This window comes from Myodes glareolus, chromosome 3 (assembly GCF_982192425.1).
Source record: "Myodes glareolus chromosome 3, mMyoGla1.1, whole genome shotgun sequence".
Lineage (NCBI taxonomy): Eukaryota > Metazoa > Chordata > Mammalia > Rodentia > Cricetidae > Myodes > Myodes glareolus.
Window position 1 is genome coordinate 74,566,117 of NC_142028.1, and position 22,018 is coordinate 74,588,134.

General features: G+C 40.3%; 1 protein-coding gene across 1 annotated transcript; it reads left to right on the forward strand.

Annotated features, from left to right (window-relative positions):
• Positions 1–11,081: 11,081 nt before the first annotated feature.
• LOC125410756 (olfactory receptor 2D3-like) lies at positions 11,082–12,078 on the forward strand. The gene has a single exon (XM_085698111.2). It carries the CDS (start codon positions 11,131–11,133, stop codon positions 12,076–12,078), a length of 948 nt encoding a protein of 315 aa, XP_085554237.2. The 5' UTR covers positions 11,082–11,130.
• The last annotated feature ends 9,940 nt before the right edge of the window (positions 12,079–22,018 follow it).

Sequence of the window (22,018 nt, forward strand, 5' to 3'; positions counted from 1 at the left end):
GGTTCCTGAGGTAGGTTGATTATCAATTTTCTAAGAAACGACCATACTGATTTTCAAAGTGGTTGTTCAAGTTTGCATTCCCACCAGCAATGGATGAGGGTTCCCCTTACTCCACATCCTTTCCAGCATAAGCTGTCGTTGGTGTTTTTGATCTTAGCCATTCTGACAGGTGTTAGATGGTATCTCAGAGTTGTTTTGAGTTGTATTTTCCTGATGGCTAAAGATGTTGAATTTTTCTTTAAGTATCTTTTGACCATTTGAGATTCTTCTGTTGGGAATTCTCTGTTTAATTCTGTACCCCATTTTTCAATTGGGTTATTTAGAATTTTGATGTCTAATTTCTTGAATTTTTTCATATTTTGGCGATCACTTCTTTGTCTAACTTGGGGTTGGTGAAGATCTTTTCCCATTCAGTAGGCTGCCGTTTTTGTCTTATTGACTGTGTCCTTCGCTTTACAAAAGCTTCTCAGTTTCAGGAGGTCCCATTTATTTATTGTTGCTCTCAGTGTCTGTGCTACTGGAGTTATATTTAGGAAGTATATATGGTCTCCTATAACCATGCATTGAAGACTGCTTTCCACTTTCTCTTTTATCAGGTTCAGTGTGGTCGGATTTATATTGAGGTCTTTAATCCATTTGAGCTTGAATCTTCTGCATGGTGATAGATATGGATCTATTTGCATTCTTCTACATGTTGACACCCAGTTATGCCAGCACCATTTATTGAAGATACTTTTTTCCATTCTATAATTTTAGCTTCTTTGTCATAAAATCAGGAGTTCATGGGTGTGTGGATTAATATCTGGATCTTGAATTCGATTCCATTTGGTCCACCTCCTTGTTTTTATGCCAATACCAAGCTGTTTTCATTACTGTAGCTCTGTAATAGAGCTTGATGTCAGGGATGGTGATCCCTTCAGAAGTTCCTTTATTGTACAGGATTGTTTTGCCTATTCTGGTTTGTTTTCAATATGAAGTTGATTATTGTTCTTTCAAGGTCTGTGAAGAATTGTGTTGGGATTTTGATGGGGATTGTATTGAATCTGTAGATTGCTTTTGGTAGGATTGCCGTTTTTACTATGTTGATTCTACCTATCCAAGAACATGGGGAATCTTTCCATTTTTGGTATCATCTTCAATTTCTTTCTTCAAAGACTTAAAGTTCTTGTAGAATAGGTCTTTCACTTCCTTGGTTAGAGTAACCCCAAGATATTTTATGCTATTTGTGGCTATCATGAAAGGTGATGTTTTTCTGATTTCTTTCTCAGCTTCTATGTCATTTGTATATAGGAGGGCTTCTGATTTTTTTGAGTTGATCTTGTATCCTGCCACATCAATGAAGGTACTTATCAGGTGTAGAAGTTCCCTAGTAGAGTTTTATGTATATAATTAGATCATATGCAAATGACAAAAGTTTGACTTTTTTCCCCATTTGAATCCTCTTGATCTCCTTTTGTTGTCTTCTTGCTCTAGCCAGAACTTCAAGAACTCTGTTGAATAGATATGGAGAGAGTGGGCAACCATGTCTTGTTCCTGATTTTAGTGGGATAACTTTGAGTTTCTCTCCATTTAATTTGATGTTGACTGTCGGCTTGTTCTATATTGTTTTTTATTATGTTTAAGTATGTCCCTTGTAGGCCTGCCTGCAGCAAGGTAAGACTGCAGGCAGGGAGATTTCTGACCAGCGAGTGGCACTGATCCAGGAGCAGAAAATACAATGGAGGGGCAAGTGTATTCCTGACCGCCACACAAGCCTGGTAAGGGAACACACAATTTTCCTGCCATCCTTATCTCCCTGGGTATTCCAAAGGGGTGGCTTCCCCCAGCTAAACCCTCTCTCCTCCTACCCCATCCCCGCTTTCAGCTAGGAGCCCCTACCCTTCCTCCCTCCTTTTTTCGGGGCTTAAAATCCTCCAACTCAGCCAGTGTGGGCACCGCAAGGATGGGGCAGTGAGTGCAAATGGAAGGGAGTTCCTTTGTTTTAATAACCTGCCTGCAGCAAGGTAGGACTGCAGGCAAAGTGATTCCTGGCCAGCAAGGGGCACTAATCCTGTAGCAGAAGACCCAGTGGAGGGAAGAGCCATTGGAGAGCATCTGAAGGAAGAGATGGGCAGGCGCCAAGGCAAGAATTCCTCCAACAATCTGAAAAACAACATGAAAACACCAAATCCGAGCGATCTTATGACAGAAGGACTTGAACACCCTATTCCGGAAGAAGTGGAAAACAGTGTCATTATGAAAGCAATAGAGTCTCTTAAACAGGGTATGAATAACTCACTTAAAGAAATAGAAGAGAAATATAACAAAAAGTTTGAAGAAATAGGTAAATTCGTAAAGGATACCCTGGAAAACCAAGAAAAAACAATCAAACAGGTAATGGAAACACTTCAAGAATTGAAAACTGAAATGGAGGCAGTGAAGAAAACACAAAACGAGGGCCTGCTGGATATGGAAAATCTAGGTAAACGAATAGAGACTACAGAATCAAGCATAACCAAAAGGATACAAGAGATGGAAGACCGAATCTCAGAGTCTGAAGATACCATAGAGAAAATAAATGCTCTGATCAAAGAAAACAGCAAATCCAACAAATTCTCATCACAAAACATTCAAGAAATCTGAGACACAATAAAAAAACAAAATCTAAGAATAATAGGGATTGAAGAAGGAGAAGAACTGCAGATCAAAGGCCCAGAAAATATTTTCAACAAAATTATAGAAGAAAACTTTCCCAACCTAAAGAACGATATTCCTATGAAGGTTCAAGAAGCATACAGAACACCGAATAGACTTGATAAAAAAAAATCCCCTCGCCATGTAATAATCAAAACACAAAACATACAGATTAAAGAAAGAATATTAAGAGCTGCAAAGGAAAAAGGTCAAGTAACTTATAAAGGTAAACCTATCAGACTTACACCGGACTTCTCTATGAAAACCATGAAAGCCAGAAGGTCCTGGATAGAGGTACTGCAGAAACTAAGAGACCATGGATGCAAACCCAGACTACTATACCCAGCCAAGATATCATTCATTATCAATAGAGAAAACAAAATATTCCAGGATAAGAACAAATTTAAACAATTCGTAGCCACAAACCCAGCCTTACAGAAAGTAATAGAAGGAAAATCGCAACCCAAGGAATCCAACATTGCCAACACTGCCTACAATAACTCAGACATCTAGCGACCCTTCACGAGCTTAACTCAAAGAAGGGACACATACAAACTCTATTAAACAAACAAACAAAAAATAATAATAACCGGAGTCAAGAACCACTGGTCATTAATATCACTTAATATTAATGGACTCAATTCACCTATAAAAAGGCACAGACTAAGAGATACGAAAACAGGATCCAACATTCTGCTGTTTACAAGAAACACACCTCAACCACAAAGACAGACATTTACTCAGAGTAAAGGGCTGGGAAAAGGTTTTCCAAGCAAACAGACCTAAGAAACAAGCGGGTGTGGTCATTCTAATATCTAACAAGGGGAGGAAGTGGAAATTCTTTTTTTTATATTTAAATTAAAAGTTTATTAAATTATAAAAATTTCCATTTCCGCCACTCCTCCCAACACCCTCCCACTTCCCCCATTCCCCCTCCTCCTCCCTCTCCATCCCTAAGAGCAGTCAGGGCTTCCTGCCCTGTGGGAAGTTCAAGTTCCTCCCCCCTCCCTTCAGGTCCAGGAAGGTGAGTATCCAAACAAACTGGATCCCCAAAATCCAGTATATGCAGAGGAAACAAGTCTCAGTGTCATTGTCAATGGCTTTTCAGAAAGACTCCAGGCCAGCCACATTCAGAGAATCCGGCCACATTCAGAGAATCTGGTTGGATTACATGCTCGTTCAGTCCCAGTCCAACTGGCCTTGGTGAACTCTCATTATATCAGTCCCCTTGTATCAGTGGGTGATCACACCCTTCGCGGTCCTGATTTACTTTTTCATGTCCTTCCTCCTTCTGCTCCTCATTTGAACCATGGGGGGACTCAGTCCGGTGCTCCAATGTGGGTCTCCGTCTGTATCGCCATCCATCGTCGGATAAAGGTTCCCTCTGGTCTTGCCTTCTTTGCGCACGTTTTCTCTCCTTCTGCTTCTCATTTGGACCTAGGGAGTTAAGTCCAGTGTTCCAATGTGGGTCTCTGTCTCTCTCTCCATCCAACGCCAGATGAAGGTTCTATGGTGATAAGCATAATATTCATCAGTATGGTTATAGGTCAAGGCCGGTTCAGGCACCCTCTCCTCTGTCCAGAGAACAATCTAGGGATCTCTCCATGGACCTGGGATCCCATTTATAATCAAGTCTCATGTAAACCCTTCCTAGGTAGAACCCCAGTAGCACAGACAATAAGAGAATCAATGAATAAGTGGGACCTCCTGAAACTGAGAAGCTTCTGTAAAGCAAAGGACATTGTCAGTAAGACAAAAAGGCTACCTTCGTACTGGGAGAAGATCTTCACCAACCCTTCATCAGATAAAGGCCTGATCTCCAAAATATACAAAGAACTCAAGAAACTAGACAATAAAACTCCAATTAACCCAATTAAAAAATGGGGTGCTGATCTGAACAGAGAATTCTCAACAGAAGAACTTCGAATGGCCAAAAGACACTTAAGGTCATGCTCAACATCCTTAGCGATCAGGGAAATGCAAATCAAAACAACTATGAGATACCATTTTACACCGGTCAGATTAGCTAAACTCAAAAACACCAATGATAGCCTATGCTGAAGAGGATGTGGAGAGAGGGGAACACTCATCCATTGTTGGTGGGAAGGCAAACTTGTGCAGCCACTGTGAAAATCAGTGTGGCGGTTTCTCAGGAAACTGGGAGTCAACCTCCCTCAAGACCCAGCAATTCCACTCTTGGGAATATACCCAAGAGATGCCCTATCGTATCACAAAAGCATTTGTTGAACTATATTCATAGCAGCACTATTTGTAATAGCCAGAACCTGGAAACAACCTAGGTGCCCCTCAATAGAAGAATGGTTAAAAAAAGGTGTGGAACATATATACACTAGAGTTTTACTCAGCGGTAAAAAGCAATGACATCTTGAATTTTGCATGCAAATGGATGGACATAGAAAACGCTTTACTGAGTGAGGTAAGCCAGACCCAAAAAGAGGAATATGGTATGTATTCACTCATAAGTGGATTCTAGCCATAATTAAAGGTCTTTGAGCCTATTATTCGTGATCCTAGAGAAACTAAATAAAAAGGTGAACCTGTAGTAAATCATGTACTTATCCTCCTGGAGATTGGAAATAGACAAGAGTCCCAGGTAACCTCGGGTGCATGGGGGGGGTGGGAGGGTTGTTGGAAGGGGAGAGGGTTAGAGAGAAGGGAGTAGGGGAGGAATGGGCAAAACTCGGGGGACTGGGATGGGGGGAGGGAGGAAGGATGGATATGGGATCAGGGAAGAATATATCTCAACTAAGGGAGTCATTTTAGGAAATTCTTTAAATAAGTAAATTATGGGGAAAAAAGTATGTCCCTTGTATCCCTGATCTCTCCAAGACTTTTATCATGAAGGGGTGTTGGATTTTGTTGAATGCTTGATATGATTATATGTTTTTTTCTTTCAGTTTATTTATATTATGGATTATTTTGATAGATTTTCATATGTTGAACTAGCCCCGTATCTCTGGGATGAAGCCTACTTGATCATAATGGACGATTTTTTTTATGTGTTCTTAGATTTGGTTTGCCGGTATTTTATTGAGTATTTTTGCATCGATGTTCATGAGTGAGACTGGTCTGTAATTCTCCTTCTTGGTTGAGTCTTTGTGCAGTTTTGGCATCAGGGTAACTGTAGCCTCATAGAAAGAGTTTGACAATGTTCCTTCTGTTTCTGTTATGTGCAACACTTTGAGGAGTATAGGTATTAGCTCTTGGAAGTTATGGTAGAATTCTGCACCAAAAACCATCTGGTCATGGGCTTTTTTGGTTTGGAGGTTTTTGATGACAGGTTCTATTTCCTTGTAGTTTATAGGTCTATTTAAATTGTTCAACTGGTCCTAAATTAATTTTGGAATATGTTATCTGTCAAGAAAATTGTAACTAAGACATGATGAAAATAAGTTCAAGAGAACATGCACACAGCTTGATATCTTTGGACCAAAATTTTTCTTATTTGTATCTAAAAGGCAGGAACCCCACAGTGAGTTTTCTTACTACACTCTCATGTAGATGTCACTGTTGATTTCCATGTTGCTATGTCATGGTTGACTCTGATTGTTTCTGTGTATCATATATATGTGACACATCCTCACAGTGTAAATATGGTTGTTCCACAACAGATAACTTGCTCAGGTATTACACAGTCAATAAGAGAAGACTTTGATTTACCCCAAAGTAGTTGAAGAAGGAAGAGGAATATGAGTCAAATGTGGTCTCATGAGTGTCAGGGCTCAGGGTTTGGGGAGTAAAAAAAGTAGTAGAATGAGAACTTGGGTCCTTGACTTGTTTATCAGGTGACCAGTTTCCACCTCCTCTTCTCTGAACTACCCTTATTCCCCAATTAGTATAGAAAAGGGAACAGGTCACCACTCCCCTACCTGTGTGTTGTTTCCTCTTATTTTGCCCCAGGAGTCTCCCTGTAGTGCTCTTGTTGACAGCATCCTGGGATCAACTTTGTATCCCTCCTGGGAACAGAAATGGCCCTTTCTCAGTTCTCCTGGGGAGGTTAAGAGAGGAGGCTGGGTCATAAAATCCCAGCTGCTGGTCCCATTGGCAAGAGGTGAAAATGTCTGAACTTGCCTTTGTTAAGCAGGATTTTATGGGTAAAGTCTTCAGGAGTTGGAGCTGGCCTGCTTCCAGAGGAAGTGAGAGGTTCAGTCCTTCAAATTCTACAGCACATTGGAATTTTTCTGGAGATTGAGCTACATGAAATCCCAACTCTCTGAATTCAGTTGCTTTATGGAGTTTCTTCAGAAGAGCCACTCAGTGACACATTCTCTGAATTTACAAGTGGTAAGGTGGTCCCTGATGTTAGGCCAGTGGTTGAGGTTCAGGCATCTGTGGATCTAGAGATAATCATTAGTCAAGCCATCCTTCTACAGATCCTCTGTCCATATATCTCAAACTTCCCAGGTCTCTCTCATCATTGCTTATTCTTCTTTCTTCTTTTTCTCAATACTATGTATTTACTTCCCTTTTTTTCTTTCTTTGTTTATTAATTTAATAAATATTTGCAGGGAGTTTGTCCATTTCAAATTGTGTTTAAAAACAAAAACTATGGAGTCCTGAGCTCACAAGTCTCAAGTGAAGCAGAAAGCCATATCCCTGAGAAAGCAATAAGGGTTAATGTCTTTGAAGGAGCCTTCTTACACAAAGAGTCACAGCTTGATGTACTTTATAGGCAGATAAATCATGATTGTGTTTTGGTGTTTCTTTTGGAAGGAGGTGTAAGTCTGCTGTATTATAGCTTGGCCTCAAACTTCCTATATAGTTGAGTATTTCCTCAGATTCCTCATCTTCAACCTTCCAGATGCTGGCTTCCTACGCTGGGGACACTGTGTAACATTTTCTGACTTGCAACTCAGTCATGATGTGTTAGTTTTTGGTGTTGGACTTACAGACTTGGGCCAGCAGGCCTTGTGGGACATTGTAAACAAAGTCAGAGACCACTGTGCTGGGAAGCCATAACAGGCTGTGGATGACTAAATGGTGTCTAATGCCATAGACATCACACCTCAAATCCCCTTTCCTTGGCTCCTTCTACAGTCAGTACAGCCCAGGGTCTCCCACATTTAGATGTAAGGGAAAATCTCATCTGTAACTAGCCATCCAACTTCATTTTAGGAGTTCTCTGGTCTCTGCTGAGTCTCAATAAGTTCAAATTGATGGACAACGTGAAGACTTTGTCTTCTTCACCTCAGCACTTCAGAGCCTGTATGCCAGATGTAGAGAAGGTGACTGAGAGCCAGGCCCTGACATCACAGCACCCAAATACCCATTTCCCCATGCCTTGTAATCTTGAACAAACAGCCCTCTCTAAGTCTTAGGTGTTCAGGTATAACATATAGGTAAGTCCTTCAGTTAATTGTGATGTTAAGCAAAAGTTAGTGGAACTATGTATGGAATATGCAAACTACTAAATAAATGTTATTTTATGTTTTTATTAAAAAGGTTAGGAAACCACCCATGCAGTATTACTTTCTATCAGAGACAACTTTTCCTTAGTTGTGTGTGGACTCAATTGACAGAAGAAGAAACATTTGTCCTTATTGTTTGGTTTCAAAATTGATATCACACCTTCTAGGACTCCTCAGATTGCAACTGGCCAATGAATAAGAAATGCAGAATGTATACTACTTGAGTTAGGGGCAGAAGGTGGTAGCGTAACAGGGAAGGCTTCCAGGCCCAGTTGAGTCCTTCTGTGGCTACAGTGCTGGCAACAGAGTGCAGGTGGTGGTCCTCCCTTCATGATAATGATAAGAAGCTAGGTGATTTTGTAACATATAAAAGAGGTAGAGGTATGCAGAATACCAGGAGTGCTTTCATGGAGATTTGTGAATGGTGGAGAGGAGATGGAGGAGACAGTTGTCTACTGAGGTTTAGTATCCACATAGCAAGCAGGTTAGGAATGATCTGCACACTGGCTTCAAAGGACAGGACATGGAAGATCATCATTGATTCAGATAAGACCAATGTGAAATTTTTGAAATTTTGCTGCAACAGTACATGTCTGTGTTGATGCAGACAGAAAGACAGCACTGAGAAAGGGAAGTGAACGAACTCCTGATCCCAACACTGAAGGTGTTTGCCGTTGAAACCTGTTATGAAAGGAAGAATCAGCTGTCTCCAATAGAATGTCACCACACACACACACACACACACACACACACACACACACACACACACACTCCGGGGTAAGACACATGCCAGGAGTAGCTGGTCAACCAGAAACTGACTCCTCATTTCAGTTTTGTTCTATTTTAGTATTTTTTTGTTTTTATTTTCTTTTTTATTTAGTTTATTTAAATTTTGTTGTTTGTTTTGTCTTGAAAGAGAGAGTGGGAGAAAAGAGACCGTGAAGTTGGGTGAGTAGGATCTGGGAGGAGTTGAAGGAGGGGAAGAATATGATCAAAGTATATTGCACGAAAACAGTTATTTAAATTAAGGTAAGTAAGACTGTATGGAGGGGAAAATTCAGAAGCATAGGTGCATGGAGACACTGATGCAGAAATGTTGAGAGAGATGATGGGTTCCTGACCTGGGTGGAAAGAAAGGGCAGCTGTGAGGGTTCTGAGCAGTAGACTGGTCAGGAGAGGGGATGGGTACAGCGAAAGAGAAGACTGAGGGTGTCTAGGAGTCTCTTTCATATTTCTACTCCCATCAGAGCAATTCCTGCCTTAACCATTGTCTTGCTGATTAGCATGAGTGGTGACCTAGATTAGAATGTTTTGAGCAGTGTTCAGAAATTTCCTTTACATGTCTTTCCTTGAGCATATGTTTATATGCACCTATGTGTTTACATATTGTTTCAGAAATATAGTTGATAATTTTATTGCTTGACAAAGCATTAAATATATACAATGTTAGGAAACACAGTCAGACACACATTATCCTTCAGCTGGATCCATTTACTCTTGTCCATATTAGATAATTGTTACTGTAGCCATGCTGGTAAGCGTGTGGTGAAGAGAAGGGAGGGCATTGCTGCTGTGCCGTTCTCCTGCAACTCCCAGCTGAGCAATGGTGCTGAGAACCTTAGCCTCATCAGTGCTCACCAAACAATTCTCTTGTGACCTTTAAATATTATTAACTACTCCATTGTAGCATCTGTTTATATGTTTCTGTTTTTTTTTCTGAGTCATTTTATAAATCTTTTGAGTACTTCTTTTTCCTGTTGTTCTAGCTTACAGTTATTTTTTTCCTGCATGGAGAGTGGTGCTTTAAAGATTTCTTACCTCTGCTTGCCCTAAGAGGATAAATATATTCATCAAACTTGATGTTAAAAATTGGGTTGCAGCCATATGGTGATGCTGCACTTCTATATTCCCAACACTCAGGAAGCAGAGATGGGCAGATCTGTTGAGTTTGAGGCCAGCCTGTTCTATAAAGTGAGTTCCAGAACAGCCAGAGCTCTTAAACAGAGAAACCCTGTCTCAAAGAACCAAAGTATAAAACAAATTTGGTTGCTATAAGTTTACCACTCAAAGCCACAGTACACCTGGAATCGATTGTTTGTATGCAGAGGGAGGTAAGAGTTAAAAAGGAAGAAATAACTTATCTTCTCCCATATCCACGTGACCTACTAGCATTCACCAGGAAGACTACAGTGTCTCCAGTGCACTGCGCACAGGACCTTCTGTCGTTATTCATAGGACTACATGTGTGAGGGTCTGTGTCTGACTGATGTTTGTTCTTTCTTCTTCATCTGTCTTTTGACTCTTTTTATTGTATGTGCCTGTGGTGTGTGTGTGTGTGTGTGTGTGTGTGTGTGTGTGTGTGTGTGTGTGTGTGTTTTGGGGGGAGCAGAATACAGACAGAATGGAATCCTTTCTCAACTGATATTGCCTTATTCACTGAAGCAGGTTCTTTCAGGTGAACCCAGTGCCCATCATTTCATCTATGGAACTAGCACTCTTATTCTGGGGATCCCCTGTCTCTATGTCCCAGACCTAGAATGAGAATGTGGGACTGCATATGACATATCATGTGTTACATGTTGTTTCCAGGAGTTCTGTGAGATGCTTTAGATATTCATCATAATCCTGAGGCAGGAGTGTCATCAGCCTCATTTGATAGATGAAGAGACTGAGGCATTTTAGGAGGTTCGGTAACTTGAGTGCACAGAAGCTGAGAGTGTGTTCAGAGCCCACACTCAGCTTTTCTTAATTAAAAAGAACTTTTATTTTATGTGTATGGTTTGTGCCTACATGCACATTTGTGTACCATGTGTATGTCTTGCCTGTGGGTGTGAGAGGATAGAATCAGATCCCCTGGAACTGGAGTCACACAGCCCTGCGGTGTCTGGTCCCCTTCAAAAGGAACAACAGCAGTCAGCCTTCTTAACCTTTGAGCCATCTCACCAGCATTTGTCTTCCCTTGCTGCCTTTATAGCTGGCATGTGTCAGGTGACACATAGACACATGTGATTCTCTTACAGGCCCCACCATGTGGATGGTTCCAGAGCAGAACCAAACTTGGGTTTCTGAGTTTATCCTGCTTGGATTCTCCAGTGATCCCACCACCAACAGCATCCTCTTCATTGTGTTTCTTTTTATCTACCTGAGCTCAGTCATGGGAAATGGGCTCATCATCCTGCTGATCTGCCTGGACACACAGCTGCACACTCCCATGTACTTCTTCCTGTGTATACTTGCCATGTTGGATATGACTTATGTCACCACCACCATGCCCCAGATGTTGGTGCATCTTCTTGCTCACTCTAAGACCATTTCCTTTGCTTGCTGTTGGCTGCAGATGTATGCGTTTAGTGCTCTGGGTATAACAGAGGGCATCTTTTTTGTTGTCATGGCTTATGACAGATATGTGGCCATTTGCCACCCACTTCATTATACTGTCATCCTCAACTGGGGACTGTGCATATGGTTGACAGTTGGGTCTTGTGTCTTTGGTTTCCTGTCTTCTTCATTGCTTACTTTCTTCACCATGAGTCTGCCATACTGTGGGCCCAACAAGGTCAACCACTACTTTTGTGAAGGCCCTGCAGTGCGCAGCCTGTCTTGCATGGATACCCACATCATTGAGATGGTAGACCAGATCTTGATTGTTGTTATGGGTCTTATTCCAATTTCACTCATTGTGGCCTCCTACGTTCATATTGCCAAGGCAATACTCAAGATAAAGTCCACCCATGGACGCTGCAAGTCTTTCTCTACCTGTGCCTCCCACCTGACTGTGGTATCATTCTTCTATGGTCCAGCCTCTTACATCTACATGAGGACCAATTCCAGCTACTCCCCTGAGTTAGACAAGCAGGTCTCACTATTTTACAATGCCTTTACAGTCTTGCTCAACCCTGTGGTCTACAGTCTAAGGAACAAAGACATCAAGAGAGCATTTCTGAAGGTGATTGGGCTTAGCAAGGTGGACAGCTGAACCAGAATCTAGGAGAACCTGGAGTGCATCATTCACTATTTAAGAACAGGGCAGTTTCTTTATTGTATATAACCGACCAGTGCATTTGAATCAACATTGTATTTGGTAATTGGAATAAACTGCTTTGAAACCAAGATGGCTGTCCTGATTGACAGGCTACTCTAAGGTCAAATACACAGCACAACAGAAATCTTACTGGGTCATAGCTGCAAAAATTTGTCTCTGGCTCATCTTTGTAGATGTAGGTCGGAAATAACCTCCTCTCATCTCACATCCATCCTGAAGGAGAAACCTTACAACCAACATGTAGCCCTAGCACAGAGAAAAGGGAACAGTGAACAATTTCAAAATGACTCAATGTCTCAAATGTGACTTGCTTCTCTGTACACACATTTCTTGCCCAAAGCCATTATCATGATATTATGGAATATTATTTTAATTTGGTAAAAATATGTTACATTTGTTTATGCTACATTTGTTTAAGATGTAAGGGGTTGTGCTTATTTGTGCCGCATTTATTTAATTATGAACACATGTGTTGCGTTTGTTTCCCCTGACTGCCTAAGGCTCTTGATTGAGCTGATAAAAAGCTCAATGGCCAAGGAGAGGGATAGAAAAGGCTGGTAGACAAGAGGATTAGTAGAGGAGAAATCTAAGAATGAGAGAAGAGAACAAAGAGAAAGAGAGGGACATACCAGGGGTCAGAAGACAGGCATCTGTCAGACAAGAGAAGTGGTGAAACTAGATATGTAAGAGAAAAGAAAAGTAAAAATCATAGAGGAAAAAGGTAGATATGGGGAAACCGGTTCATTTACGTTGAAAGAGCTAGCCTGAAGTGAGCCTAAGCTAGGCTGAGCATTCAAAGCTAATAATAGGTCTCTATGTCATGATTCAGGAGCTAGTTGGTGACTCAAAAACAACAACAACAACAACAAAAAAAACCCCAAAAAACTCCTGGTAATTTTGGAGTTTCAGTGTGAGGCCTGAATGTCTACATAGGGCCTAAGATAGCTTAAAAAGAAAAAACAAAAAGACAGATGATAAGTACAAACTGCAAGCTAAGTAATAAATAAATAAATAAATAAATAAAAAGAAAGTTTCCCTCAGTGGCTGAGTTAATTGAAAGCAGCTTTAGTCAAACACACCTCCAATCTGGACCAGATAAACTCTCATAGATCAGAGGAGGGTACAGAGCCACCTACAAAGTCCCAGTGGATGACCCAGAGGTAGCTTAGCTGCTTGGTTTTGCTCATGCAGACAAGAAAAGAATAGAGATACAACATAAAGCAGGTTTAGATGATAATAAAAAAAACCTCTAAACACGATATGGTGTATTCAAAATGTGTGTAGGCTTAAGAAAGGAAATAAAAATATATAGATAGTAGTAAAAATAGTTTAAAATAATAAATTCTTTAAGGAAAGAGTAAATTAATATAAAAAATAATAAGCCACATAAAGATGAAAAATACACAGGGAGTCTGAACCCTGTATGGTGTTGTGTTGACTTTGAAATATTTGAATTTGATGCACAACATACAGCTGCTGAGGTACATGGGATTGTAAGAGGGATTGCCAAATTAGACCAGCCTAGATACTTTACAAATGTCATATGTTAAAATGGCAGTCAAAATATGTGCTGCTTTGGGAAAGGTGTTGTGCTTTCGTTTCCACAGGAAACGGAAGGCCGTGGATTTCTTTCATGTTGGTAATGATCAGCTTTGAATGAGAAAGACACCCTGAAAATCTTGGCTACAGACATAAATAAACCCAGAAAATCTGTAAGACAGGTGATACATATTTTACCTGTTTAAACGTAATAAAAAAAATCATCTTTGGCTGTCTAGTGTGCATATCCATGTTATTGCAGATGTGCATGTTGGCCCAGGTGATATAGCCTCTCAGAGTACCTTTGCTGCTTCCTCAGTGTTCCGCATCCAGAGCAGCTTCAAGGCTGCTGACTAAGATGGTCCAGTCTCATAGACTAGTCTAGTCAGGACTATAGAAAAGCCTTGTGCTTTCCCATGGCACAAAGACTGGACCACAAATGTTATAACCAGTTTTCCTAGACTTGACCATTATCTCAATTTTCTCAGGTTCCCAAAGGATACTGTCATCCACAAACAACAGAAAGCAGTCCTAAGAACACAATGCCCACATTTCTAAGAGATGGGATGGAACCTTTTTGTTATTTAATTAGTTTCAGATGTTTGTCATCATTCAGAGGGGAATATAAGATTATAGGATAAAAGACAACTATTAACTGAAAATATATTACATTGGTATGGATTTTACTATATTGATACTAATTTAAAGTTATCTTTTGTATGTATACTCTATGTATGTTTCTACTCCTATTTGTGGTATTGTAACTGTGCAACCCATTTAAATATGTAATATGTAACTAAGAAATGCAGGTTAGTAGTTAGTCATCTATAATAATCACATGTGTAGCTGTGTTAGGTCTGTTTTCAATATCACACAGGGATTTGTTTTAGAAAGAGAGATGGTCTTCACACACTTCAACAACCTAGAAAATATGGCATTTAAAATGTTTTGTTAACATAGGACTTTTCATGAAAGTGAGACACATCTGCTCCTGGTAATACCAATTTATATCAGAGAAGAATATGGGCATTGAAGGAACTCCATATGCTGTTTGCTTTCATTGTGGCAAAGTTAGCCACTGGACATAGAAACTTTTGCTTTTGTCTTGACTGCTGACAGTATGCTGTAGAAACTGGAAAAGCAGGACACATGGGAAAATTACTGTAAGACTTTGCGAAAGCAAAGTGGGGGGACAGTGCTTCAAAATTTCTGCTTTATAGAAAAGTCTGACAGACACTCTCTCAGGTTACATAGGAATACGACAGTTGAGCTTTGCTAATGCTAGGTAGGACAATCCTTCAAAATCCTACTTCATAGCAGATTCTGTCAGCTATTCTAAGCCTGTAGACTGAATATGGATGTCCCAATTTTGCAGAGTAATCTGGAGTGTCTATCTAGGCAGCCTGATATTGATGTCACTTTTGGAGTGCTTTGCACTACACTTCCTGTTTCCTCGGGTAATATTACATCATTCTATGATCTTGATGGAGCTGAGGACTAGATATTTAGAGATACAGCTTTCCTTAGTTATGGCCAAACATAAATTAGGTACAAACCTTTTGACTCACCAAGATAGAATTAAAAATGGAGTACTTTCTCTGAATTTCTCAAATACAAAAGGACTGGATACTTTATGTAATTCTTATTTGATAACTGTTTATATTGTATTAGTCTTACTAGGTTAAAGTCAAAACCTTTCTTTTTATTTAAACAAAAGGAGAAAATGTTGTGAAATATTATTTTAACAGGGTATAGATGTATTACAGTTGTTTATGCTGTAGAATATTATTTTACCTGTGTAAAGGTGTGTTACATTTGTTTATGCTGCATTTGTTAAATGATATAAGGATGTGTTACACTTGTTTGCCCTGCATTTGTTTAATTATGTAAAGATGTGGTGCATTTGTTTTACCTTGCTTGCCTAAGGCACCTGATTGGTCTAACAAAAGGGTGAATGGCCAAGTCAGGACAGGGATAGACAAGTTGGCAGGCAAGGTTGGCAGGAGCTGGTTGCTAGCCCAAAAGAAAAGCCTCATACGGTATGGTCTAGCTTGAAAACTGGTGATGGAAAGGTTTTGTCTAGAGAGAAATAATATAGTTTCTGTGACATGGCCTGATATGTTGATCACTCTGCTTCAAAGGCAGCAAATAGTGTGTATTATGTAACCTGGTATAATTCCTAGGAAACAATAGCATATCTATAAAGCACCACAAAACATGCTAACTGTGGATAATATGACACCATAGACGGCAGAAAGCTGTTGGAAGGAAGGCTGCTTGTTTGTTCCGGCTGCCCAGACCTGAAATAATCACACAGAAACTGTATTATTTGAATCATTGCTTGGCCCATTATCTCTAGTTTCTTATTGGCTAACACTTACATATTAATTTAACCCATCTCCATTCATCTGTGAATTGCTGTGAGGTTGTGGCCTACCAGCAAAGTTTCAGCACATCTCTCTCTGGTGGTGGCTCCATGGCTTCTCCCTGACTCTACCCTTCTTCTTTCTCCCAGGATTTAGCCTAGCTTTCCCTGCCTACCTAAGTTCTGCCTTGCTATAGGTCCAAAGCAATTTCTTTATTCATTAATGGTAATTACAGCACACAAAGAGGACTCCCACATCAGAAGACTGGGGCAATATATGATTAGTAGCACACTGTTGTATGGGTGAGGGACTGCTTTTTGTTTCTGGCCACATGGCTTTTTTGGCCCATAATAATCACACAGAAATTGTATTAATTAAATCACTGCTTGGCCCATTAGTTCTAGCCTCTTATTGGCTAACTCTCACATTTTGATTTAACCCATTTCTATTAATCTGTATATCACCACATGGCAGTGGCTTACCAGGAAAGATTCTAACCAGCGTCCGTCTCAAGCAGAGGATCCATGGTGTCTCTCTGGCTCTGACCTTCTTCCTCCCAGCATTTAGTTCTGTTTTTCCTGCCTACCTAAGTTCTGCCCTATCAAAAGGCCAGGGCAGTTTTTTTTTTTTTTATTCATTAACTAATGAAAGCAACACATAAACAGAAGGAACTCCTATACCAGCACACAGCATGTGCTGCAGGGCAGAAGTAAGCTGAAAGATTGTGGAACATAGCCAACACAACTCAGAGAACAAACCTCACATGTAAATTCAGTGTGGTCTATGCGGAAGCATGATGACCTCTTCTGTCAAGTAATGCAGTGTTGGAAGTGAAAGGAGCCATGGTCTCATCAGAATCTTCCAACATCTACTTGACTTTCAGGTACCAGGCAAGGGCACATCCCATTGTTGACTGCTGACTGCTGGCTCCATTTCTACCCTTTGATGGTGGTGGTATGGATTGCCTCTCATCTTCAGAGTAGCTCTGACCTGACCAATCAGCAGATTCCTCTCTGATTGAGTGCCTGAATGCTTCTTTCCTAAGGAGACCTCAGACTCCAGGTTTATTCTGTGGTCACATATTTTTGAATGATGTTTGTGCTTTATTTGCAGTTAATACTCACTACAATTGTTTACCTATATATTTATTTTTTGAGAATTCTCACATATCCTGGGCTAAGCTGGAACCTTGTACATTCCTGAAGACAACTTTAAAGTTTTGATCTTCCTAGTACTGAGACTATAAGATGGGCCTCCCTACTTTGGGAGGTTTTGTTTCTTTAATGATGTGCTTTGTATTTTAAAATTTTTTACTTAAATAAAACACATTAAATGCATTGGGGTGTTTTTGCTTAAGTTTTTTAGAAATATTCACCCTGGGTATCCCTGTTGTTCAGGAACTTACTATGTAATCCAGCTGGCTTCAAACTGACAGAGATTCTCCAGCCTCTGTCCTAGGAGTGCTGGGATTGTAGGAATACTCCACACCACCTGGCCAAGTGCTTTTATCTCTTATCATTTTGCAGTAGATTTAAGAAATTATTTATTTATCCAATGTCATGAAAATTTACTCCTGTTATTTGCTTTTAAAATTTCTTTTAAATTTTCATCCTTTCTGAATTAATTTTGTGTGTGGTATGTGACTAAGGCCTAATTAATTCTTTTTTATATGGATATCTATGTGTCTCATCCACATTTTTGGAAAATATTATCCTTTCCCCTCTGAACATTCTTTATGTACCTAACTGAAATAGTCAGTCAATACATTTTAGTGCTTGTGCCTGGAGAGTCAATCCTAGTCCATTAAATTCCATCTCAATCTCTGGCCATCACCATCCTTTTTGTTTGCGATGTCCTTGTGGATGTTTTCAAAGTGGAAAATATGAGTTCTTGTACTTTCCCATTTTTCTTGAAGATTGTTGGCCTTGTCTTAGTCACAAATTTATTGTTGTGAAGAGACACTTTGTCCACAACAACACTTTTAGGGAGAGAAGCATGTAATTGGAAGCTTGCTTGCAGTTTCAGAGGTTTAGTCCATTTTTTATCATCAATGTCAGGAATATGTTGACACTTATGTCATTAGGCCAATATCTAGAGTTACATCCTGTCCACTGACAGAAAGACATTGAACTTGGAATAGGTTTTGAATCCTCCCTCATATCCCACCTTCAGTGACACAGTCCTCTAACAAGGCCACACCCCTTAATCCTTCTAATCCTTCCAAAGAATTCAACCCTCTGATGACTAAGCATTCAAGTATATATGGAGCCATTCTTATTCAAACCACCTCAGGCCTCTTCTGAGTATCTTGCCTTTTCCATTGAACTTTAGGATCCATTTGGCAATTCCAAAGATTGACTGCTAGACTATGATCAAGGCACATTTAATCTGCATATCTGTTTAGGGTATACCGACACATTAATAATATAGTCTTTTTTTTTAGTAAATTTTATTAAATTATAAAAGTTTCCATTTCCGCCCCTCTTCCCAACACCCTCCCACTCCCCCCACTCCCTCTCCTCCTCCCTCTTCGTCCCTTAGGACAGTCAGGGTTTCCTGCCCTGTGGGAAGTTCAAGTTCCCTCCCCCTCCCTCCAGGTCCAGGAAGGTGAGTGTCCAAACAGACTGGATCCCCAAAATCCAGTATATGCAGAGGAAACAGGTCCCAGTATCATAGTCAATGGCTTTTCAGAAAGACTTCGGGCCAGCCACAGTCAGAGAATCCGGCCAAATTCCGAGAATCTGGTTAGATCACCTCCTCGTTCAGTCCCAGTCCAACTGGCCTTGGTAAACTCTCATTAGATCCGTTCCCTTGTATCAGTGGGTGATAGCATCCCTCGCAGTACTGATTTCGTTTTTCATGTTCTTCCTCCTTCTGCTCCTCATTTGGACCTCGGGGGGCTCAGTCCGATGCTCCAATGTGGGTCTCCGACTATATCGCCGTCCTTCGCCAGATGAAGGATCTATGGTGATAAGCAAAATATACATCAGTATGGTTATGGGCCACGGCCGATTCAGGCACCCTCTCCTCTGTCCAGAGAACAATCTGGGGGATCTCTCCTTGGACCTGGGATCCCATATATAATCAAGTCTCCTGTAAACCCTAAAATGACTCCCTTAGTTGAAATATATTCTTCCCTGATCCCATATTCATCCTTCCTCCCTCCCCCTCATCCCAGGCCACCGAGCTTTCCCCGTTCCTCCCCTACTCCCTTCTCTCTAACCCTCTCCCCTTCCATCAACCCTCCCACCCCGCCATGCACCCGAGGTTACCTGGGACTCTTGTCTATTTCCTACCTCCTGGTGGATAGCTAAATAATCTTCATCAGGTTCATCTTCTTATTTAGCTTCTCTAGGATCACGAATAATAGGCTCAAAGACCTTTAATTATGGTTAGAATCCACTTATGAGTGAATACATACCGTGTTCCTCTTTTTGGGTCTGGCTTACCTCACTCAGTAAAGCGTTTTCTATTTCCATCCATTTGCATGCATCCATTTCCAATGCATGCAAGATGTCATTGTTTTTTACCGCTGAGTAAAACTCTAATGTGTATATGTTCCACACCTTTTTTAACCATTCTTCTATTGAGGGGCACCTAGGCTGTTTCCAGGTTCTGGCTATTACAAATAGTGCTGCTATGAACATAGTAGAACAAATGCTTTTGTAGTATGATAGGGCATCTCTTGGGTATATTCCCAAGAGTGGAATTGCTGGGTCCTGAGGGAGGTTGACTCCCAGTTTCCTGAGAAACCGCCACACTGATTTCCACAGTGGCTGCACGAGTTTGCATTCCCACCAACAATGGATGAGTGTTCCCCTCACTCCACATCCTCTCCAGCATAGGCTATCGTTGGTGTTTTTGACTTTAGCTATTCTGACAGGTGTAAGATGGTATCTCAAAGTGGTTTTGATTTGCATTTCCCTGATCGCTAAGGAGGTTGAGCATGACCTTAAGTGTCTTCTGGCCATTCGAAGTTCATCTGTTGTGAATTCTCTGTTAAGTTCAGTACCCCATTTTTTAATTGGGTTAATTAGAGTTTTAGTGCCTAGTTTCTTGAGTTCTTTGTATATTTTGGAGATCAGACCTTTGTCTGATGAGGGGTTGGTGAAGATCTTCTCCCAGTCAGAAGGCAGCCTTTTTGTCCTACTGACAGTGTCCTTTGCTTTACAGAAGCTTCTCAGTTTCAGTAGATCCCATTTATTCATTGTTTCTCTTATTGTCTGTGCTGCTGGGGTCCTACTTAGGAAGAGGCCTCCTGTGCCTATATCTTGTAGACTACTTCCCACTTTCTCTTCTATCAGGTTCAAAGTGGACGGATTAATGTTGATGTCTTTAATCCATTTGGACTTGATTTTTGTGCATGGTGATAGATATGGATCTACTTTCATTTTTTTACAGGTTGGCATCCAGTTATGCCAGCACCATTTGTTAAAGATGCTTTCCTTCTTCCATTGTATACCTTTAGCTCCCTTGTCGAAAATTAGGTGTTCATAAGTTTGTGGGTTAATATCTGGGTCTTCTATTCGATTCCATAGGTCGACTTCTCTGTTCTTATGCCAATACCAAGCTGTTTTCAATACTGTAGCTCTATAATAGAGTTTGAAGTCAGGGATGGTAATGCCTCCAGAAGTTCTTTTATTGTATAAGATTGTTTTGGCTATCCTGGGTTTTTTGTTTTGCCATATAAACTTGATAATTGTTCTCTCAAGGTCTGTGAAGAAGTTTGATGGGATTTTGATGGGGATTGCATTGAATCTATAGATTGCTTTTGGTAGAATTGCCATTTTTACTATAGTGCTTGAAGTTCTAGCAATAGCAATAAGACAACATAAGGAGATCAAGGGGATTCGTATTGGAAAGGATGAAGTTAAACTTTCATTATTTGCTGACGATATGATAGTTTACATAAGTGACCCCAAAAACTCTACCAAAGAACTCCTACAGCTGATAAACACCTTTAGTAACGTGGCAGGATACAAGATCAACTCCAAAAAATCAGTGGCCCTCCTATACACAAAGGATAAAGAAGCAGAGAGGGAAATCAGAGAAGCATCACCTTTCATGATAGCCACAAATAGCATAAAATATCTTGGGGTTACTCTAACCAAGGAAGTGAAAGACCTATTTGACAAAAACTTTAAGTCTTTGAAGAAAGAAATTGAGGAGGATACCAGAAAATGGAAAGACCTCCCCTGCTCTTGGATTGGGAGAATCAACATAGTAATAATATAGTCTTATGTTACATAAAACACAACCTTCAAATGACTATGTAAACTCAAATTCAATCTTCCCATGAACACATATACATATTTTACAGATAGTATATATATTTAGATACATACATGAAATATAAATTTTGATGGGTGAAATGCTTTTATTTATTTTCTCATCATTTTTGACGGTTCACATAATTAATTGAGCACCTCTGCACTAGTTTGAAAAGCTGGAATCATTAAATTTCAATGTATACTCACAGATATCTTTAGTAGTCCATGAAGCTGTTACACGAACCAAGTAGCCCAAGTGTTCTATTCCAGCTACATCCCTTCCACAGCCTGAGACTGTGGTTCCCAAAGGCAATTCCCTATGTTGAACTAAGGAGGAGGAACAAACTTATTGTAGTTATATATGGTTTTAAATGACATGCCTGTCACATGGAAAAATGAACATTAGACATTTCTGGATATTCCTGAAGACAGTGGTCAAGAGAAACTGTTTCAGGGAACAGAACACTGTGTGGGACAATTGTTTGTTCCTTTAGTTTGGAAGGAGAAATGGCTTCTAATGTATTGCAGTTTATATTGCTGAGTACTTTGTGGTCCAAGGGTTGGTTACATGGTCATGAACATCCATGGGATATATTAATAAAATTGGAGAGAATTAGTGTGGAGAGATCTCTAGATAGCCATCTTAGAAACAGGAAAGACTGTTAAGATGTTCCTGTTTCATGTGGATCCTCATCAAAG